The sequence below is a fragment of the Gopherus flavomarginatus genome, chromosome 12, assembly GCF_025201925.1.
Source record: "Gopherus flavomarginatus isolate rGopFla2 chromosome 12, rGopFla2.mat.asm, whole genome shotgun sequence".
NCBI lineage: Eukaryota > Metazoa > Chordata > Testudines > Testudinidae > Gopherus > Gopherus flavomarginatus.
In genome coordinates, this window is record NC_066628.1 from 14,246,165 (window position 1) to 14,266,385 (window position 20,221).

Genomic DNA, 20,221 nt, shown 5'->3' on the forward strand with positions numbered 1-20,221 from the left:
ACACACTGTGCCGAGGCTTACAGAAAAATTGAGGACACGAGAAAAGTGATGCCTGATTTGCCAGTCGGAGCACTGAGGTATGCGGGCCCGGTCCCTTTAGTGGTGCCTGCCATGTCAGAAAAGGAGGTGATTGTCAGGAGTACCTGCCTAAAAGGCAGTAAGGAAACATTAGCTGTGGTAGAGCAGCCAACCAAGGGAGGGCTCCCAGAAGGAGTGCTGGTTCTCAGCGGAGTCATAACCCTACCTGCTGAAGCCCAGGAGGAGGTGACGATACTGGTTGCTAATGAAACACGCCGTGATGTGTTTGTAAAACCAGGGCAGAAGATTGCAGACATTTTTGAGCCTGAAAGCGTTGTGAGACCCCAGTGTGAAGCTGAAGTTCCAATGATAGATCCTGCGAAGTTTGACTTCGGGGACTCACCGCTGTCTGAGGAGTGGAAGGATCGCCTGAGGAAGAAGCTTTGCGAGAGATCCAAGGTGTTCTCACTACATGAGTGGGACGTGGGATGTGCAAAGGGAGTGGAACACCATATCAGGCTACAAGATCCCCGACCCTTCAGGGAGAGGTCTAGGAGGATTGCCCTCTCTGAGATGGAAGACGTGCGCCATCATCTTCAAGAGCTGATCGCAAATGGTATCATCACAGAGTCACGAAGCCCCTATGCCTCACCCATTGTGGTCGTTCGTAAGAAGAGTGGAAAAATCCGGATGTGTATTGACTACCGCACCCTAAACAGGCGCACTACGGTTGATCAGTACACCATGCCTCGAGTACAAGATGCCTTGGACTGTTTGCTGGGTAGTCAGTGGTTCTCTGTGTTGGATCTTCGGAGTGGATACTACCAGATCCCTCTGGGTGAAGAAGATAAGGAGAAGACAGCCTTCATCTGCCCATTAGGGTTTTATCAGTTCGAACGCATGCCCCAAGGGATTTCTGGAGCACCTGCCACATTTCAACGTCTTATGGAAAAAGTCGTGGGAGACATGAATTTACTGCAGGTGTTAGTTTACTTGGATGACCTGATTGTGTTTGGAAGAACCCTGGAGGAACATGAAGAAAGACTTCTTAAAGTGCTCGACAGGTTGGAGGCATACGGTTTGAAGCTTTCAATTGATAAATGCCAGTTCTGCCAAACCTCAGTGAAGTATGTAGGTCACATCGTGTCCCAAGAGGGTGTGAGTACTGACCCCGATAAAATAGAAGCACTCACTACCTGGCCACGTCCCATTAACTACAGAGAACTCAAGACGTTTCTTGGATTTAGTGGTTACTACCGCAGATTTGTGAAGAACTATGCTACGATTGTAAAACCTCTGAATGATCTTACCAGGGGATACCAGTCCAACAAGAACAAATCTAAGACCCAGAATAAGCGGAGGCCTCCAAAGCCGCCTTTGCAGAGACACTATGGCCCCTTCGAACCATTTGGGCCGCGGTGGGATGAAAGATGTGAGAGAGCTTTTCGGGAAATCATTACTCGCTTAACTCATGCTCCCGTCCTAGTCTTTGCTGACCCAAGCAAACCGTTTATCCTGCATACTGATGCCAGTTTGGAGGGTCTGGGAGCAGTACTGTATCAGGAAGTGGAAGGCAAACGCAAACCGGTAGCCTTTGCCAGCCGAGGACTGTCTGACAGTGAAACTCGCTACCCCATCCACAAGCTGGAGTTCTTGGCCTTGAAATGGGCCATCACTGAGAAATTCCGAGACTACTTGTACGGTGCTCAGTTCCAGGTGTGGACAGACAACAACCCACTGACCTATGTGTTAACAAGTGCTAAATTGGATGCTACAGGCCAGAGATGGGTGGCCGCCTTGGCTAGCTATGAGTTCAGCATTCAATACCGATCAGGGAGGAGCAATGTAGATGCAGATGCCTTGTCCAGACGTCCGCAGGCACCTGATGTTGCTGTGATACCCACGGATGGCGTGAGAGCTATTTGCAGTGTGAGTCGCCGAGAGCCGGAGGCCCATGAGAGCCTTCATGGATGTGTTGCTGAAGCTTTGGGCCTACCCCCTGAAGGCGTGCCTTCTGCTTCAGTGAACTACATTGCTTTGGACCAATCTCCCTTGCCCATGCTCAATACGGCTGACTGGCAAGAGGCCCAACTACAAGATGCTGACATTCGTGATACACTACTTGCCAAAAGAGGGGGGCGAGGCCCAGCTGAGGTTGTCCCACCTACCCCAGAGGGCAAACTACTATTGAGAGAATGGACCAAACTAAAACTGATTCAGGGAGTGCTACACCGCACGACCACAGACCCTCTACAAAAGCAACGGAATCAACTAGTGCTGCCAAAAGATTACAGAGCCCTGGCCATGAGGGCCCTGCATGATGACTTTGGACATTTAGGGATGGAGAGGACCCTGGAACTTATCCGCAGTAGATTCTATTGGCCACGGATGGCTGAAGATGTTCGCCGGAAATGTGAGACCTGCGCGCGATGTGTGCAAAGGAAAACTCTGCCCACGAGGGCTGCATATCTGAAGAACATCACCAGCAACAAACCTCTGGAGCTGGTTTGCATTGATTTCTTGTCTTTAGAAGTGGACAAGAGGAATATTGGGAACATCCTAGTAGTGACCGACCATTACACGCGATATGCGCAGGCATATCCCACACGTGATCAGAAGGCCACTACCGTCGCTCGAGTACTGTGGGAAAAATATTTCTCAGTTTATGGATTTCCAGCCCGGATACACTCGGATCAGGGACGAGACTTTGAGAGTCACCTTCTGAAGGAGGTGCTGAGGATAGCAGGAATTAAAAAGTCAAGGACAACGCCTTATCACCCACAGGGTGACCCTCAGCCAGAGAGGTTCAACCGAACCCTGTTAGATATGTTAGGGACTTTGCGGCCAGAGCAGAAGGCAACCTGGAGCCAACATGTCGCATTTCTAGTGCACGCCTACAACGCCACAAAGAACGACGCTACGGGAGTCACCCCATATCTCTTAATGTTTGGGCGAGAACAAAGATTACCCATAGACCTGTGCTTTGGTGTATCCGAGGATGGAGATAGCTATGAAACTCACCAGCAATATCTATCCCGTCTACGAGAAAAGCTGCGGGATGCTTATCACTTAGCTACATCTGCAGCTCAGAAGAATGCAGGCCGCAACAAACATCGATATGATGCTAGGGTACGTCTGCAAGAGCTCCAGCCAGGGGACAGAGTCCTGCTGAGAAATTTGGGTATTGCTGGCAAACACAAGATAGCTGACAGATGGAAGGCAATACCTTACTTAGTGATGGAAAAGCTAGGAGACCTGCCGGTCTACAAGATAAAACCTGAAGAGGGTCCAGGGCAGACCAAAACCGTGCATAGAAACCTTTTGCTCCCTGTGGGAGAATTGGTAAGCAGCCCTTATGAGGTGGGCCACAACAGGGCAACTGGGCAGAACAAAGGTGCTGTACCAAAGCCGCCTTCCAATGTGGACAGCCGGCCTCCTGCAGCTAACCTACCCCTACTCGGCACATCTGACAGTGAGTCTGAGGAGGAAGACACAACCATGGTGTATCCTGGGATGAAGACAAGATTTCAGTCTCGATCCGCTGAATCAGAAGAGAGCACATCCTCTTCCGCCCTAAACCCTATGGCAGAAGTATTTAGGCCCATTCCTGACATCCCTGAGCCACTGGTGGGACCCCCGTGTAATGACTTACACAGGCTATTGGACAATGGTGACATACAGATGGAGGATGTCCAGAGCACCTGCGACCCTCCACTGTTAGAACTAGAAATGCAGGAGCCTATGCCAGTATCTGAGGGGAACTCACAGGAAACCTCCCCATCCGGCACTCAAGAGGATGTCCCCCCTACCATAGCAACAGAGCTTCTTAATAGGCGAGACAGGGTAATAAGACCAGTGAAACGGTTAACTTACGATGCACCTGGGGTGATTAGTGAGGAGCCTATACATTTAGCACACAGGTTTGTGAAAGCTAAAGTGGGCTATCTAATGCCTTTTGGAGGGGACCAATAAGTTGGTATAGTAGGGAATGTGATTTGTCGGGACGACAAATTCTTGGCTGGGGGAAGGATGTAAGCAGAGTCAGGATAAGCTCTACCCTGACATCTGGTGGAAAGAATGTCAGAGAGTTTATTTGCATAGACACGCCTACCCTATCCCAGATTGCTGAGCGGTGGGACTGCTTGGTGACAAATGACTCACCCTCAGTTGGGTGGTACTTGCTAGACAAGGGTCATGGGTTCCAAAACCCAGTGAAGTAGAGAGGCTGGGGACAGGTATCTGTGCCTGGTGGTGCAGGCTCCTTGTGGAGCCAGAAGCACCAGTTCCACCCCCTCCTCTCTCCACTGTGGAATGTCAGAGTTGATTTTTTTATTCCCTCAAGAATCTAAATACAGGTTGCTGAGCTGAACTCACTTTGGGCTAATGGTGCACTAGCACTGGGGCTCCCCCACTAAGAGCTGAGATCACTAAGAGTTGAAATCACAAACAAGCTGAAATGACTGAGCTGAGAGCACTGAGCATTGTGCTAGCTAGTGGGGGAGCCTGAAGATATGCTGTGGAACAGAGCAGCTGGCGGAGTGGAGCAGTTGCGGGGACGGCTGGAGCGGATCACGGGACAGCTGGTGGCAGCAGAGCGGCTGGCAGAGCGGAGTAGCTGCGGGACGGGTGGAGCGGCCCACAGAGTGAGCGGAGCCGAGCAGTTTTGCAGAGCAGCTCATGGAGCAGAGCAGCTGGTGGAGCGGAGCAGTTCCTGAGGACGGCTGGAGGAGCAGAGTGGAGCGGAGCAGTTCGTGGAGAAGGCGGAAGCAGAACCCACGGAGAGGCAGGGCAGTTGGCCCTGGACCACGTAAGGTGCCCCTTTCTACCCAGGCTGGGGGGAGGGACCTCTACAGATAGACTCTCGAACTCTGGGGTGGCATTGACCAGAGACTTTTGGGTTGCTGGACTTTGGGGTGATTGGACTTAAAACCCTAAGCGGAAAAAGGACAGTGCCAAACGTACTTGGAGGTGGGTTTTTGTTTATGGTTTGTGTTATAACCCTGTTTGTGGTGTTTCTCCAATGGGATGCCGCATTGATTCCTTCCTTTATTAAAAAAGATTTTGCTACACTCAGACTCCGTGCTTGCGAGAGGGGAAGTATTGCCTCCTAGAGGCGCCCAGGGGGGTGTGGTATGTGAGTGTCCCAGGTCACTGGGTGGGGGCTCGAGCCGGTTATGCATTGTGTTACTGAAACGGAACCCCTGGATACTGAACCCGGCCCTTGTTGCTGCCAACTAGAGGGGCAGAAGGGTTACAAGATAAAGTCTTAGTGAGTTGTAGGCTTCTGCTAGAGTGAACATAAAGTGCTTTCAATGCTTCCTTTTTTTTCTGATCAGTGCTTAAAATAAATATCCAGCCACAGATGATAAAGGAATATAGGCTTCCATTGTCAGCTTGGAAGGATAAGAACTCAAGATTATAAATCATAAAGAAAAGAGTTGATATAGGCTAGCCTTTCAGCCTAGAGAACAGTAACAACCATCTCCAGTTCCTCCAGATTTATTCATCTTCCTAACTATTTTGGTATTGTCCAAATTACGCAGAGGATGCTATGGTGTTACGTCTTACAGTTTCTCACCTCTAGGCTCTTCATGTGTACAATTCCCTTAAGGAGGATGTGTCCAGTACAATCCTGTGAAATCTCCAACAAAGGAAGGAATGGAGTTGCTTTAAAGCAGTGGTTTTCAACCAGGGATCCGAGGCCCCCTGGGAGGCTGTGAACGGGTTTTAGGGAGTCTGCCAAGCAGGGCCAGCATTAGACTCACTGAAGCCCAGGACAGAAAGCTGAAGCCCCGGGCTCTGAGCCCCACCACCTGGGGCTGAAGCCGAAGCCTGAGCAACTTAGCTTCGTGGGGGCCCCTGTGGTGTGGGGCCCTGGGCAATTGCCCTGCTTGCTACCCCCAAAGCTGGCCCTGGCTCTTATATGCAGAAAAACAGTTGCTGTGGTACATGGAGTTTTTATAGAATTGGAGGGGAGGGAGGGAAAGGTTGAGAATCCCAGCTCTAAAGCACAAATTTTTGTTTCTTTGGGTCCCCCCCCCTTATTTACAATTAAAAGTGGCTCCATCCACCTTTGCCAGACTGATGGTAGATAGGCTAAAGTCTAAAATGGACACCTGACCTTGGAGCCTCACTAGGAAGAGACCCTCAACAACCACAATTCCTTATCCAGCACCAGGTCTATGTGACTTTCCATTCTATATTATTTATGGAAATATGCTTATGATATGGCATAACTGAGATATAGTTTGTGCAAGTTGGCTCATGTAAGATATCATTGGAAAGATTACGATGTACTGAATGTGATTATACAATCTGTATGCCTATATCATTTCCATATCTGAAGTTATGAATATTGACTATGCATCTGTATTTCAAATGGGATTCTTCGGGTGTCACTCCCAACTAGCCCTTCAGGTACAACAATGAAAAAGCCAGACAGGGCTGATTGCCCATCAGCAAAGACAATGGAGTGTGGAAGAGCTTAGTCTTCCAGTGGATGATCCAGATGCACTGTGAGTAATGGCTGCCACAGCCCTGCAGAGACAGGGGTCCGAGTCACCTGGTACAGGACCCCTTCTCTCCCTTTTTGGAATGCCCATATTTTTCCACAGCAAGACAAAATGTTCCTGCCTTACACAAGAGCTATATAAGGCAGGAGAGTAACATCATCAAGGTTCTCCTCTGCCTCCCCACCTAAAGAGAAACTGAAAAACACCTGGAAGCAAGAACTGAACTTGGGGGAGAAGTCCAAGCTGGAAAGGCATCTAGCTTATGGGTAATAATACTTGAGGTCTCAAGCTGCAGGCCAGTGCAGCTGCCTTTCAAGACTTTCTGTAATCTGCCTGTAATAATATCTAGGGTGAGAAATTACTATTTGTAACCAATTTCCTTAGTGAAACAAGTTTAGTTTGAGTATTTTGTTTTATTTTCTTTGTAATCTGCTTTGTTCTCTTTGCTATCTCTTTAACCACTTAAAATCTACCTTTTATTGTTAATAAACTTATTTTGTGTTTATAATATAACTCAGTTTGTGCAATTCCTAATGGGGAGGGGAGGCAGTAAGAGGCTGTGCATACCTTCCTCCACATTGAGAGAGGAGGTGGATTTCATAATATATCTTTGCCTCTGCACTCCAAGTGAGGTAGGCACCTGAGTGCCGGGGCAAGTCCCTTTAGCTGAGTCTTCCCAGAGCTGATCTCACTGTCTGTGTTATTCTGCAGTTGTGTTCTGGAGGATCTTAAGAGCCTGGCTCAGCAAGACAGGTAAAAAGGGGACCCATGCTGGCAGAACAGGTGGGCTCAGTGGTATCTCAGCACATCAGGTGGCATCTTAAAGAGGGCCAACCTATCACAGACTAGACTGAGGTTGATAAGGTGTTCATAAAGAAGAATTAGGGGTAGCTGAAGTTGGTTAATTAGAATTTGCTTGGTAACTGTTCTCAAAAGGGAGGATAAAAACTGATGAGAGTGTTAACAGAAAGAGATGGCTTCTTCACCAGAACCTCCTACTGCTTGCTTCCGGGGATTAAGTGACTGGGTCTATAAAGAGCGGTAGCATCATTTCCCATCAATAATAATAGCCCCAACACTTCCTTTTAATAACCACAATGGGCAGGTGTTCATCTTGGTGGTGGTTGTGAAATCTTATCCTAAAATTTGAGAACATCCAACAACATTGAGAATGGAAGGAACTCAACAGAAAGAAGTGGTCTCTTCAGACAGCCCAGCCTGTTCTGAGTTCCTGAGAGACTGTGTCAGATCTGAGCTATCTTACCTGCAAAGCAGCTTTAAACCTACTGACAATGGGCCAGATTTGCAAAGGTACTAAGGTGCCTAAAGACAAAGGTGTTCCAAAGCCCCTAAGCAGGTTAAGTTCCTACCTTCCATTGATTTCAATAGCAGTTAGGTGTCTAATATGTTGAGACACTTTTGAAAATCTCACTAGACCTATCAGCATTGTGAGGGGCCTAAATACCTTTGAAAACTTGGTCCCAGAGTCCCTGATACATCAAAGCACTTAAGCACATGCATAACTTTAAGCACATTGTAATTCCATTGACTTAAAAGGGACTATGGACTTGCTTAGGTGTTTTGCTGGATTGGGGCCAATGAGAGTGTCTTCCTGTCTTGTAGCATATAGGATCTGATTCATTTCCCATAGCATTCAATAGCAAACTCCAATGGGAAACTTCTATGATTCCAAAAGAAAGTTGAATTAGACCTATATGATCTAGTTTTGAAAAAATGCCAAGCGCTCAAAACTCCAGTTGAAGTTAATGGGAGCTACTAGTGTTAGGAACCTCTGAAAATCAGGGTCTATGTAATATTTTGCACTATCTCAGGAGCAGCGGTGGCTCCAGGCACCAGCACACCAAGTGCATGCCTGGGGCCGCAACCCACGGGAGGCGCCCTGCCTGTTCCTGCGAGGGCGGCAGTCAGACAGCCTTCGGCGGCTAACCTGCGGGAGGTCCACTGGTCCTGCCCTTTGGTGGCAATTCGGCGGTGGGTACACCGAAGCTGCGGGATTGGCGGACCTCCTGCAGGCAAGCCACAGAAGGCAGCCTGCCTACTGTGCTTGGGGCAGCAAAAAAGTTAGAGCCGCCCCTGCTGAAGAATGAAAATAGCTTGCCATTTCCAAGATCCTATGTCATCCCAGATATTCTCCTTTCACTCTCTGTTCCAGGCCTCTGTCAGCCTGGAATGGAAAACTGTATACAATAGGGGCCCAATTTCACCGACATTTACTACTGAGCAAAGTGTTTATTTCCTGCAGTTAATTGTCCTATTAACTTCAGTGACAATAAGCATTTGACTCAGTATGAAATGTTTGAATTGCTGAGTATAAAGGCTCAGATACCGAAAGGAATTTACATACCTGGAGAGAACTTGAGTTGGTTAAAACAGACACAAGCATCTCACTGTGTCACATAATGAGGGCTTTCCATTTCATTGCCAGCTATTTTCTTGCGTCGAATAGTCAGAAAGCAACTTGGCTTTGATTATGAGAGGGTCATTTCTGGAGTTAACAGTTATCCATTTGTTATGTGCATTGGCTAAAGTTTAGAACATTCGTACAAGTGCTTAGAGAGAACTCGGATGGGAACGTTTTATACATTACAAATGAAAAAATGTACAAACCCTGAAGCAATAGCTCATTCCCTAGGGGCTTGTTAAGGCAAGGGATGCCTTCACCATTAACATCAGATAATAAAAACATGGAAAAATTCTGTCTAGCTCCTCTGCATTTAAACCAATGTTATGTGAGAGAGAAGAAGAAATAACAATGAAAGGTGGAACCTAAAAACAAAACAATGGGCCATCTTTTTGTTCTGTGTTTGTATATCACCTAGCACAACAGGGTCCTGGTCCAGGGCTAGAGCTCCTAGATGCTACTACAATAATAAAATAATAATATTAATAACAATTAATAATAATACATACTTTATTATGAATACCACTACCTCAGTTACGATGTAATTGATAACATGAAATAATAAAATATGAATGATAAAAATAAATCCAACTCAATAAACGATTGGTGCAATAATATTAATGTGTGACTAATGGAATTTTAATATGCAAAATCTCTAAAGGTCATTTCATTGGCCAGAATGACCAGCCAACAGCCAATAAGCACCTAGGGTTTTAAAAGCCTATTGTTTACATAAGAAAGGGAAAATGACATAGCTGCACACAAATGTACAGTGAGGCCTGTACAGCCCTAATCATAATACAATTGGCTGGCATGGCAGCCTGGCTACTCAATCAGCAAGCCCAGGTTGGGCCCTCATTTGCATGCTAACTGTTATATGAAATCTTAGCTGGCAGGAGGCTGGTGGCTTTTGGCTGGGGAGAGCTGAGTTGAGCAGGACCTGAGTGGAAAGATGGCGGTTGCCTAGAGAGGGAAGAGGAAGGTCCAGACTAAGAGAACACAGAAGGCCCAGCAAGATAAGCCACGGGCCGCCCGCAAGCAGGGGAAGCGCCAGCCCCAGCTGGGACATCAGATGAGGCAGAAGCCAGCGGTGAAGCAGCTGAAGAGCTGCCAGGGGAAGAAGGGCCTGGGGAAGAACGGTGTCCCCGCCCGCTACGCCTCTAAGATGCTGCAGCAAATGAGGAAGGTGCGCATGTTGGCCAAGGCCAAGGGGCTGATGAAATCCTTCATGGCTGATCTCTACAGCCAGGTATCCATCTAGGCCGAGCACCTGAAGAAGCAGAAAGAGCTCCCCGCCCTGGGCTCCTCAGAGGTGCGAGCCGCCCTGGAGCAGGTGATGCCGAGGGAAGTGGCCAAGCACTTGGCCACCCCCGTCTGCAACGAGTCTGCATAGAGAAATGTCCCTCCCTTCTCCCTGGGGGCAAGCCCTACTTGGGGGAGAGAAAGAACAAGAGGGGAGAAAGGAGAGAAGCAAGCCTGAGAGCCCTCAACACCTGCCTGACTGAAAATTGCTAGAAAGATGTCTAACAAACTTGCATTTTGCCCCCTACTGGTGAACCAACCTCACACTCTTCTGCATGCCAGATATTCAGCTAAAGGAGAGAGACTTCATCCCATCACCTGAAACAAGGGACCATCATGCTGCAGCCTGAATCAATGAGAGCTCCTTAAGAGGCCTGTATGCTACAGCCTGAATTCCTGACAGAATTTGCATTATTTTAAAGAAGAGACTGTCATCTCCTGGCTGAATTAGTGAGAGAGGCTTTCTGCTGTCGGTCCACAGGCAGCAGACTGAATGAAGCAGAGACTTGCCATCCTTGTAAACTCAGAGACAACAGAGACTGAATAAAAAGATTGGCCAGCATTAGAAATGAAAGAGTTGTAGGGGAGGTGGGAAAAATAACAGACAGTAACATCACCTCAGCATTATAATAAAACTGGAATGTTAGGAGTGGTTTGTTGTGTGTTTCTTGGTTCCCAAAGAAGAAGAGAATGGGATGGTTTGGGATTTAACGTCTTGTAGACCTATTTTCAAAGGTATTTGGGCACCGAAGGATACAGATAGGCATTGCATAGGGTTTTCAGAAGCACCGGAAGCAGGCTAAGTGCAGACTCCATTTGATTTTGACGGGAGTTAGGTGCTTCTGAAAATCCCACTTAGTGCCTATCTGAATCTTTAGGCACCTAAATACCTTTGGAAGTCTGGTCCTGAGCTTCTTGTTCCAGCAGCAGCTGTATTTCATCTGTCTGTACAGCATAATCACACCCCGAGAGGGCTGAGACCTGAGTGTGACTTTGCTTTTCCGGCTGGGAGGTAAAGATCTCTGCTATGCACCGGCTGCTGTGATTTGCACTGGGTTGAGAGTGCGGACTGGAAGGGAAATGGGTGTTTGATACTATGTACGCGCAGCGAGTACTTGGGCCATGCCACTGAGCAGAATTGGATAGATTAAAACATGACTGCAAACACTACCAATCAGGGCTCACTATTTCTCTCTTTTGAGCCAATGAGAGAGTTCAATCCAAGCACAGGCTATACTCAGAGGGGCGAGCTGAATGGTGAAGTCCCCTCCCGGGAGAGCTTTATACACTTTGACTCTGTCCTGGGGAAGGGAACGAGTGAGAAGAGGGAGGCAGGAGAAACTAGGCAGGTACACTTGGAGAAGGGAGAAAAGGGATATGGAAAAAAAAGTGTGCCAGGCAGATAAACACTGTGCTAGCCCGTTCCTGGCAGGGAGCTGCTGTGTTGGGGAATAGGACACGAGCGAGGATTATTTAAACAGCTGCAAACAGAGCAGCTGGTGCAGTCCAGTTTAGAGGCTGTTTAAGCCGCCTGCCTAAGCTAGCGGGAGTAGTTAGATGTGTCTGTGATCCTTTCTATGGCTCGGCAGCAGTCGTGGGTCTGTGTGTGTCATACAGGGCGAATCCTGGGGCTTCTGAGAACTGTAGAAATACAGGAAGGAAAGACTCTTGCAGAGAGATTCTGAGCTACTTGTTTCAACATTAATTTGTCAGTGTCAGGATGGCCGAGTGGTCTAAGGCGCCAGACTCAAGGTTCTGTCTTCCCTTCAACTGGGTGTTCTGGTCTCCGAATGGAGGCGTGGGTTCAAATCCCACTCCTGACACGTTCTTTTAAGTAATAATAAATAACATTTGCTATCTCTGAAAGGAAGTTTTAATTTCATTGGTTTAAAATGGGAAAACAAGCCAAGGATTCCTCCCTTCCTTTCTTTTCATTGACAGTGTATTTTAAAACATGTATGTTTGTTTCCAGGGCTCTTCTCCATCAGATCTTTATTTGCCCTGTATTATGGAGGGGCTGTAAGGGGTAAAGGGGAGATTTGGGGGTGGATCAGCAGCCCCTCTTATCTTAGTATTCTTCAGACAGCCTTGAAAGAACCGTAAAACCTGTAACGCGCACTGACAACTCTTTTAAAGTTTAAATTAACTGCGGGGGGGGGGGGGGAAACCAGTCTCTGTTGATTTGCGCCTGCTGCAGAGTTACGTGTGCACTCTAGGTGCTTTGCTCAATTCAGAGGCGTGAAATGGTGGTGTGTGATCGCAATGCAAGCTTTCGAATGGAGAAAATACTAACTCTGTACATGCGATCAGGAGTACAGTCTACAACAGCCCATTATCAGCAGTTCCCTGGTGGTCTAGTGGTTAGGATTCGGCGCTCTCACCGCCGCGGCCCGGGTTCGATTCCCGGTCAGGGAATGAAATTTTTTCAATTAAAATGTCTGTAATTTTCACATGCGAGGGGCGGGGGACAGAAAGAGATTCTCCCATGCTGAATATGGAATCAGTTTTTTTTTTTTAAAATTTGTGCTGTAGTTTCAGACGGAGAGCTTGCCACCCTCTACTGCAACCTGGGAAGAGAAAATAACATTGTTTTAATGCTTGTGAATGATTTGACTGCTACCCTAGTCATAGGTGGCTTAGAAAATGCCAGCTAGCTGAGGCTCTGGGAGAGACACTTGTGAAGGCTGATTACTAGAAGCACAAATGCTCCTGAGTAATTTTATTCACAGGAGTAAGGCCATTGAAACCACTGTGATAGTGGTGAATGAAGTTACTCGTGTGCAGAGTAACCTTACTGTTTCTCTTAGTGTAGGTCCAGACTAGGAATTAAAATCGATTTTAGATACGCAACTTCAGCTACGTGAATAACGTAGCTGAAGTCGAATTTCTAAAATCGAGGTACTCACCAGTCTGGACGGCGCGGCATCGATGTCCGCGGCTCTCCGTGTCGATTCCGGAACTCCGTTCGGATTGATGGAGTTCCGGAATCGATGTAAGCGCGCTCGGGGATCGATACACCGCGTCCAGACTAGACGCGATATATCGATCCCCGAGCAATCGATTTTAACCCGCCGATGCCGCGGGTTAGTCTGGACGAGGGCTTAGTGAAATTAGGAGCCAAAGGGTATATGTCTTAGGGAGTCACCAAATAATCAGATGCTAACACTTTTTGTCACTTTCTGATTTTATTGAATAGTAGACGTGCAAATCCCCACGTGACAACAAGGGCTCTTACAATTACCAGGCTGTGTTTGCAGAACCTGTTAGAACCTTTCTGGCATTTAAACACATATTGCTTTACACAGATGAACAGTCATAAAAACTCCATGACCCACCAGTGCCACAACAAGCAGGGCCATTGCCTGGGGCCCCAAGCCAAAGGGGCCTCCACAAAGCTACATTGCTTAGGCTTCAGCTTCAGCCCCAGGTGGTGGGGCTCAGGGCCCCAGGCTTCAGCCCCAGGCAGTGGGGCTGCCCTGGACCCCAGCGAGTCTCATACTAGCCCTGCTTGGTGGCCCCTCTGAAACCTGCTCACTGTTGTCAGCGGGAGAAGCTCTTCCATTGAGATAGCGCCATCCACACCAGGGGCTCGGTCGGTCACTCGGAGTTGTGGATTTTTCACACCCCTGAATGATGTAGTGACACCGATGTCAGTTTACAGTGTAGGCCTGGCCTCAATCACAATCCTAATCTAGGTAATGCCTAGATACGTATTTCCATTTTTGATACTTACAGCTGTATTATTTATGTACTTGATCTGCACTTGCAAAAAGCTAGTAACTAAGGGTGCACAAAGAAATATGTTCTTAATATGGGTTAAAATAGCAGTGAAGACACAGTAGCTTGGTTTTTAACTTGGGTTAGCAGTTAGCAGGGAGCCTGGTGGTTGAACACCAGATACCAACCTAAGTTAAAGTGTCTTCACTGCTACTTTAACCTAAGCTAACAAATCTGAGTTAAGAACACTCCGTTTTTTGCAGGGAGGAGGAGAAGGGGGCAGTGTACAGTAGACATACCCTGAAAGCCAAAGCATGAAGACACTAGCCTCTGTAGTGCTAGCTAATGTGAGTAGCCCCTGGATTTCAACAGGGCGATGCACAGAAGTCAAAAATGTGCTTAACAGGAAATTCCTGGCCCTCATAGACTCATAGACTCTAGGACTGGAAGGGACCTCGAGAGGTCATCGAGTCCAGTCCCCTGCCCTCATGGCAGGACCAAATACTGTCTAGACCATCCCTGATAGACATTTATCTAACCTACTCTTAAATATCTCCAGAGATGGAGATTCCACAACTTCCCTAGGCAATCTATTCCAGTGTTTAACTACCCTGACAGTTAGGAACTTTTTCCTAATGTCCAACCTAAATCTCCCTTGCTGCAGTTTAAGCCCATTGTTTCTTGTTCTATCATTGGAAGCTAAGGTGAACAAGTTTTCTCCCTCCTCCTGATGACACCCTTTTAGATACCTGAAAACTGCTATCATGTCCCCTCTCAGTCTTCTATTTTCCAAACTAAACAAACCCAATTCCTTCAGCCTTCCTTCATAGGTCATGTTCTTAAGACCTTTAATCATTCTTGTTGCTCTTCTCTGGACCCTCTCCAATTTCTCCACATCTTTCTTGAAATGCAGTGCCCAGAACTGGACACAATACTCCAGTTGAGGCCTAACCAGCGCAGAGTAAAGCGGAAGAATGACTTCTCGTGTCTTGTTTACAACACACCTGTTAATGCATCCCAGAATCATGTTTGCTTTTTTTGCAACAGTATCACACTGTTGACTCATATTAAGCTTGTGGTCCACTCCGACCCCTAGATCTCTTTCTGCCATACTCCTTCCTAGACAGTCTCTTCCCATTCTGTATGTGTGAAACTGATTGTTCCTTCCTAAGTGGAGCACTTTGCATTTATCTTTATTGAACTTCATCCTGTTTACCTCAGACCATTTCTCCAACTTGTCCAGATCATTTTGAATTTTGACCCTGTCCTCCAAAGCAGTTGCAATCCCTCCCAGTTTGGTATCGTCCGCAAACCGCCCTGTATTCTGAACAGTATTTGTTCATGGTGAAGTATCTTGCCAGTAGGTATGAATGAAAACCAAGGTTGAGAATTGCTGCAGTGGAAAAATCCACTCTTCTCTAAGTGTCTAGGTGAGGAAGGCAGCCTGCTCAGTATGGCCCTGAACCAAAGCCCACAGAAATCAGTGGGAAGACTTCAGTGACTTGGTGGGAGTTGGATCAGAGACAGAAGGGATTGGGAAGCTAATTGAAATGTATGACTCTGAAAAGTTTACCCCTATAACAGGGGTTTGCCTCCCCATCCATCCCCCCCTGTTTTTTTTCTTTTGCTTCTTCATGATGGATGAAGAAAACCCACAAGGTTTGTTTCTTCCTGCTTGACTTTTGCATTCCAAATTCAGGCCTCTCTTGTGTTCCTGGAAGATTTGTTGGCCACATCTACATACAATGAAATCTTGATGAGATTCCCCTTTGTTATCACAGTACCAATGGTGAGAGATCAAAGGCTATGACCAGGCCCTCTAACCCTGCTAAGAGTAGGTGTTATCAACACAGCAGCAAAGCCCTCTTTATCGTAAAACTGCTATGAGGGAGATCAGATCCCTTCTGATTTAACAAAGACTGGATTCTAGGTGAAAGCCACATGACTTCAGATCGTAGGTAAGACTAGAGTAATACTGGAAGGAATAGGTCTAACTAGAGAGTGTCTAACTGGTCTGCATATGTAGTGGCTTTGCCCATCTTTTGGCTGATTGATTTAAAATCTGGGTCTCACTGGTTCCTGAACTCCTCCTCAGTTCTCAGGTGGTCTAAAGCATAGGCGCTGACTCCGTGGGTGCTCCAGGGCTGGCGCATCCACGAAAAAAAAAAAGTTGGTGCTCAGCACCCACCAGCCACCCTTTGATCAGCTGCTTGGCAGGCGCTGCTGATCAGCTTTTGGGCAGCAGGTGGAAGGTTCTGGGGGGAGGAGGTGGAGTGGGGGTGGGAAGAGGCATGGCAGGGGCAGAGCCTAGGGGGAGGTGGTATGGTGGGGTGGAAAAAGGCAGAACGAGGGTGGGGCCTTGGGCAAAAAGGCAGAATGGGGGCAGGGCCTTAGGGTGGAGCAGGGCTGGAGCATCCACCCAGAAAGAAGAAAGTCGGTGGCTGTGGTCTAAAGTGTTTTAACATTTGAGACAGGGACATTCACTTTTAGTTTGTGAGAAGGTAGAATGAAACATCCCCCTTTCTTCAATAAAGTAAAATCCAAAACTTCTAGTCAAAAGCTTTTGGGGGCGGAGCTTGTCTCTTTGTTCTGCGTTTACATATAATAGGATCCTGATCCATGATTAGAACTTCTCGGCAATACACCAATGGTTCTCAATCAGGGATACATATACCCCTCTCTGGGATATGCAGAGGTCTTCCAGTGGGGCACATCAACTCGTCTAGATATTTGCCTACTTTTGCAACAGGCTACATAAAAAGCACTAGTGAAGTCAGGACAAACTAAAATATCATACCGACAATGACTTGTTTATACTTCTCTATAGACACTGAAATGTAAGTACAATATTTATATTTGAAGGGTTAAAATCCATGTGCATTTTATATAACAACCTGGTATATGGATTGTGCCAACTCTTTCTCAGACCCAAAGTCCAGAGTTTGGTCAAGAGACCAGAGGCCTTGCAAATAGTGATTAGTTAAGAGAAAGCTGAGGTAAACAAATACTCTTATTTTGCTAAAATAGGCCTGGTCAGCAAATTGCCAGGTGTTGGAGCTAAGAACTAAATAATTGTGTCTTATTCAGAGTTGCAAATTGAACAAAGGATCCCTGTTCCTATTATGTCAGTCTCTTCTGTAGGGAACATTCTTCCCACAGATCCAACCTTGAGTTTATGAAAAGTTGGCATGTCAGTATAAAATATGGCATCCTTCCACCTACCTTCCCAGGGACCAGTGCCTGCCTTAAGACATAAAGGGGACAATCTGTATTGTCATACACTTTCACTGTGTCTTTGCTTTAACCCCTAGGAATGTACCTGGTGGACAATCAGAGGAGTTGCTCCATTCCTATGGACCCCAAATTAAAATTAATCATATATATTTTATACTAATAACATTTTATCAAAGTATTAATTAAATGTTAACTTGCTAACTTGAGACCATGGGCGGAGACATTATGTAACCTTTTAACCATTGGCTAATGTGCTATCTTGTTTTGCTGCAAAACCTATCCTGGGGTATGGAACTGCCTACCCTGTCACTTTCCTCTGCCCATGGAAAATCTATATATTCTATTGTAATCAATTGATTGGCAGTGTCTCTGAGCCTAATAAGCCAGGTGACACTCCACCAGTGCTGTGTGTAATAAACTCCTATGTTTGGCCTCTACACGGTGTGGATTTATGTCCTTCAATATTCCAGTTGATTTATAATTCTGTGGTAAAAATGAGAAAGTCAGCAATTTTTCAGTCATAGTGTGGCTGTGACACTTTTGTATTTTTATGTTTGATTTTGTATGCAAGTAGTTTTTAAGTGAAGTGAAATTTGGGGGTACGCAAGACAAACCAGCCTCCTGAAAGGGATACAGTAGTGTGGAAAGATTCACACCCACTGCACTGTACTACAACTAATTTTATATTAAATTGTGAAGCACAATCCACCCCATCATTGCCCCCTACACTAAAGAAAACATAACACCAGAAATGCTGCTAAAATCCTGTTTTAATATAATGCCAAGATGACTATTTCTTTTCCCTTGGGAAAGCACCCAGTCCTTTCAGTTCAATTAATGCCGGTTCTTTCTCTATACAGTAGTTTCTCATTTGCAGTGACAGAAAGTGTCTGGTTCATTAAGTCCACAGCCAGCAGGCTGGTCTCTTTTTAACTAGGATGCAAATTCTTTCTCACTGGCTTAGTCCAGAGATGATGGTCTTCTTCTCACTAGTGATGGTCTCACTGAAGCAGGTTGCAGTGTGGAATGGTCTATCAGGCTCGGGCATGAAAAGTCTCTCACTGATTCAATCTCTCATAGTCTCTCGTGAAGAATTGCTGGGGGAGAGGTTGGTTGCTCTGGCAGAGTATAGGTTGGGTTTATTTTATTTTTTTTGGCATGACTAAAGCAACATCAGTTCTTTAATTAGGAGGGTGCTGAGGTGTCTCAGGCTGGCATTTGCTTCTCTCCCTTCTCCCCTCTTGTTCTTTCTCTGATCCCAGCCAGGAGGCACCCCAGGGAGAAGGGGAGGGATGTTGCTCTAGTGAGACCTCTTTGAGATGGGGGTGGCTGAGCGCCTGACCCGTTTCCTTGGCATCACCTGCTGCAGGGCGGCTTGCATCTGTGAAGGGCCAATCTTGGGGCGGCGGCTCTGCTTCCTCAGGCGTTCAGCCTCACTAGACACCTTTTTGTAGATGTCGTTCACGAAGGAGAACATCAGCCCTTTGGCCTTGGGTGATAGGAGCTTGTTGTCCCGTTGCAGCTGCCTCAGCATCTTGGCGTCGTATGGGGCGGGAGAGCGCTTCTTCCCCTGGGGGCTCTTCCCATGCTTCCCCGCTGGCTTCCGCCTGGCTTGCCTCCTTCGCTTGTCCCGGGACTTCCTCTGCTTGGCCTGGGACTTCCTCCCATGGTGCTTTTGTCTCCTCTGAGTCTGGGCCTTCTTCCTCCCTCTCTGGGAAGCAGCCATTGCTTTGCTCTGCTTTCACTCAGTTCAGCCCAGCCCTTTTGTCTGCAAATGCCTCTGGCCTTCCTCCTGCTGTACTCATATATAGTGGCAGGCATTCAAATGAGGGGCTGTCTCTAAGCCCCATGATTGGCTGGCTGGAACAATGCCCTGGGCTAGTCACAATGGGATGATGTTGGTACAGACCCATATGCCTCATAATGGGCAACCATGGGTTGTTCCCTCTCAGGGAAATGTAAGGGATGGTAACATCCCTCCTGCTGATTGGCTCGTGGTGGGATGAGTAGGGATTTTTCCCCATCCCCATGTTTCCCCATTGGCACCTAGTCCAAATCTCCTTGCCCAGTCAATACCAGTGTCCTTCCCACATATATCTCTCTGTCTCAGTCTGCCCTGCAGCTCTTGTCAGCTGCCCTGTCCAAGCTTCTCCTCTGCCAGCGCCTTGTCACCCCGCACTCCCCACATCACCTGATCAGGTCAAGCTCTGGCCCCCTCAGCATTCTAGTCAATGGCTTCTTTCTCCATGCTGCTTTGGTACCCGGGAAGGGTTGAGAGCACAGGATCAGCAGGCCAGAGGAACGACGTGCAGGGGAAATCCTGCTCAGCCCCTGCAGCTCCAGGCTGGAGAATGCTCAGTGCAAGTGGAACCGTAGCCGATATTAGCTGCCAAACTCTTCTCAAATCTCTACTGAGCATGTCAAATGACAATGTGTTGAAGGCTTAAAACTTAGCCATTTGTGTGTGTGTGTATAGGAGGGTTCCACCTGGACAGGAAAAGGAACATCTCTGATGGGGCCACATTGCCTGTCCATTTCAGGTCCCTGCTCCAAAACCCTAGAGCTTTTCAACTAAATGCCTGTGCGAATTTTTTTTAGCCTGGGTAAATCCACATATTGTCCCCTAATCTTGCTCTCACAACGGCTTACCAGTTTTTGCTGAAACTTGCCAAAAAAAGACATCCTAAGGCAGGCACCCACATGAAAAATGTCAGCCCAAACACCAAAAGTTTGCGAAAGTTTTAAGCAACTGAAAACAGGGTCTTATGATGGGACGTGTCTAGTAATGTTATCTATATTTACCTCTACCAGGTCCAACTATAATTCTTGAGCACCATCTAATGGCACATTATCTACTAACTAACTAACTACCTAACTAACTATACATAGATAGCCTGTAGGGACTACCACGGTACAAATAAATAAAATAAGAATACTGTGGACACTGGAGATTAAATAGTGTCTCCTATTGCACCCATTTGACTCAAATTATTATTATTAATCATGTTTATTACCG

At 47.0% G+C, this 20,221-nt stretch overlaps 1 protein-coding gene and 2 non-coding genes across 3 annotated transcripts; 2 read left to right on the forward strand and 1 right to left on the reverse strand.

The window, feature by feature from the left end:
- The first annotated feature begins 11,968 nt into the window (after window positions 1-11,968).
- Window positions 11,969-12,077, forward strand: TRNAL-CAA (transfer RNA leucine (anticodon CAA)). Its single transcript has 2 exons — window positions 11,969-12,006; window positions 12,032-12,077. It is a non-coding gene; the product is annotated as a tRNA-Leu (tRNA).
- A 520-nt stretch (window positions 12,078-12,597) lies between these two features.
- On the forward strand, window positions 12,598-12,669 carry TRNAE-CUC (transfer RNA glutamic acid (anticodon CUC)). The gene has a single exon. It is a non-coding gene; the product is annotated as a tRNA-Glu (tRNA).
- A 5,836-nt stretch (window positions 12,670-18,505) lies between these two features.
- On the reverse strand, window positions 18,506-18,931 carry LOC127033159 (uncharacterized). The gene has a single exon (XM_050920964.1). The coding sequence runs from the start codon at window positions 18,929-18,931 to the stop codon at window positions 18,506-18,508; it is 426 nt and encodes a 141-aa protein (XP_050776921.1).
- Between the last annotated feature and the right edge of the window lie 1,290 nt (window positions 18,932-20,221).

What these genes read in the sequence shown, in the direction of transcription:
- LOC127033159 (XM_050920964.1), bottom strand. Translation starts at nt 18,931, where the DNA reads ATGGCTGCTTCCCAGAGAGGGAGGAAGAAGGCCCAGACTCAGAGGAGA.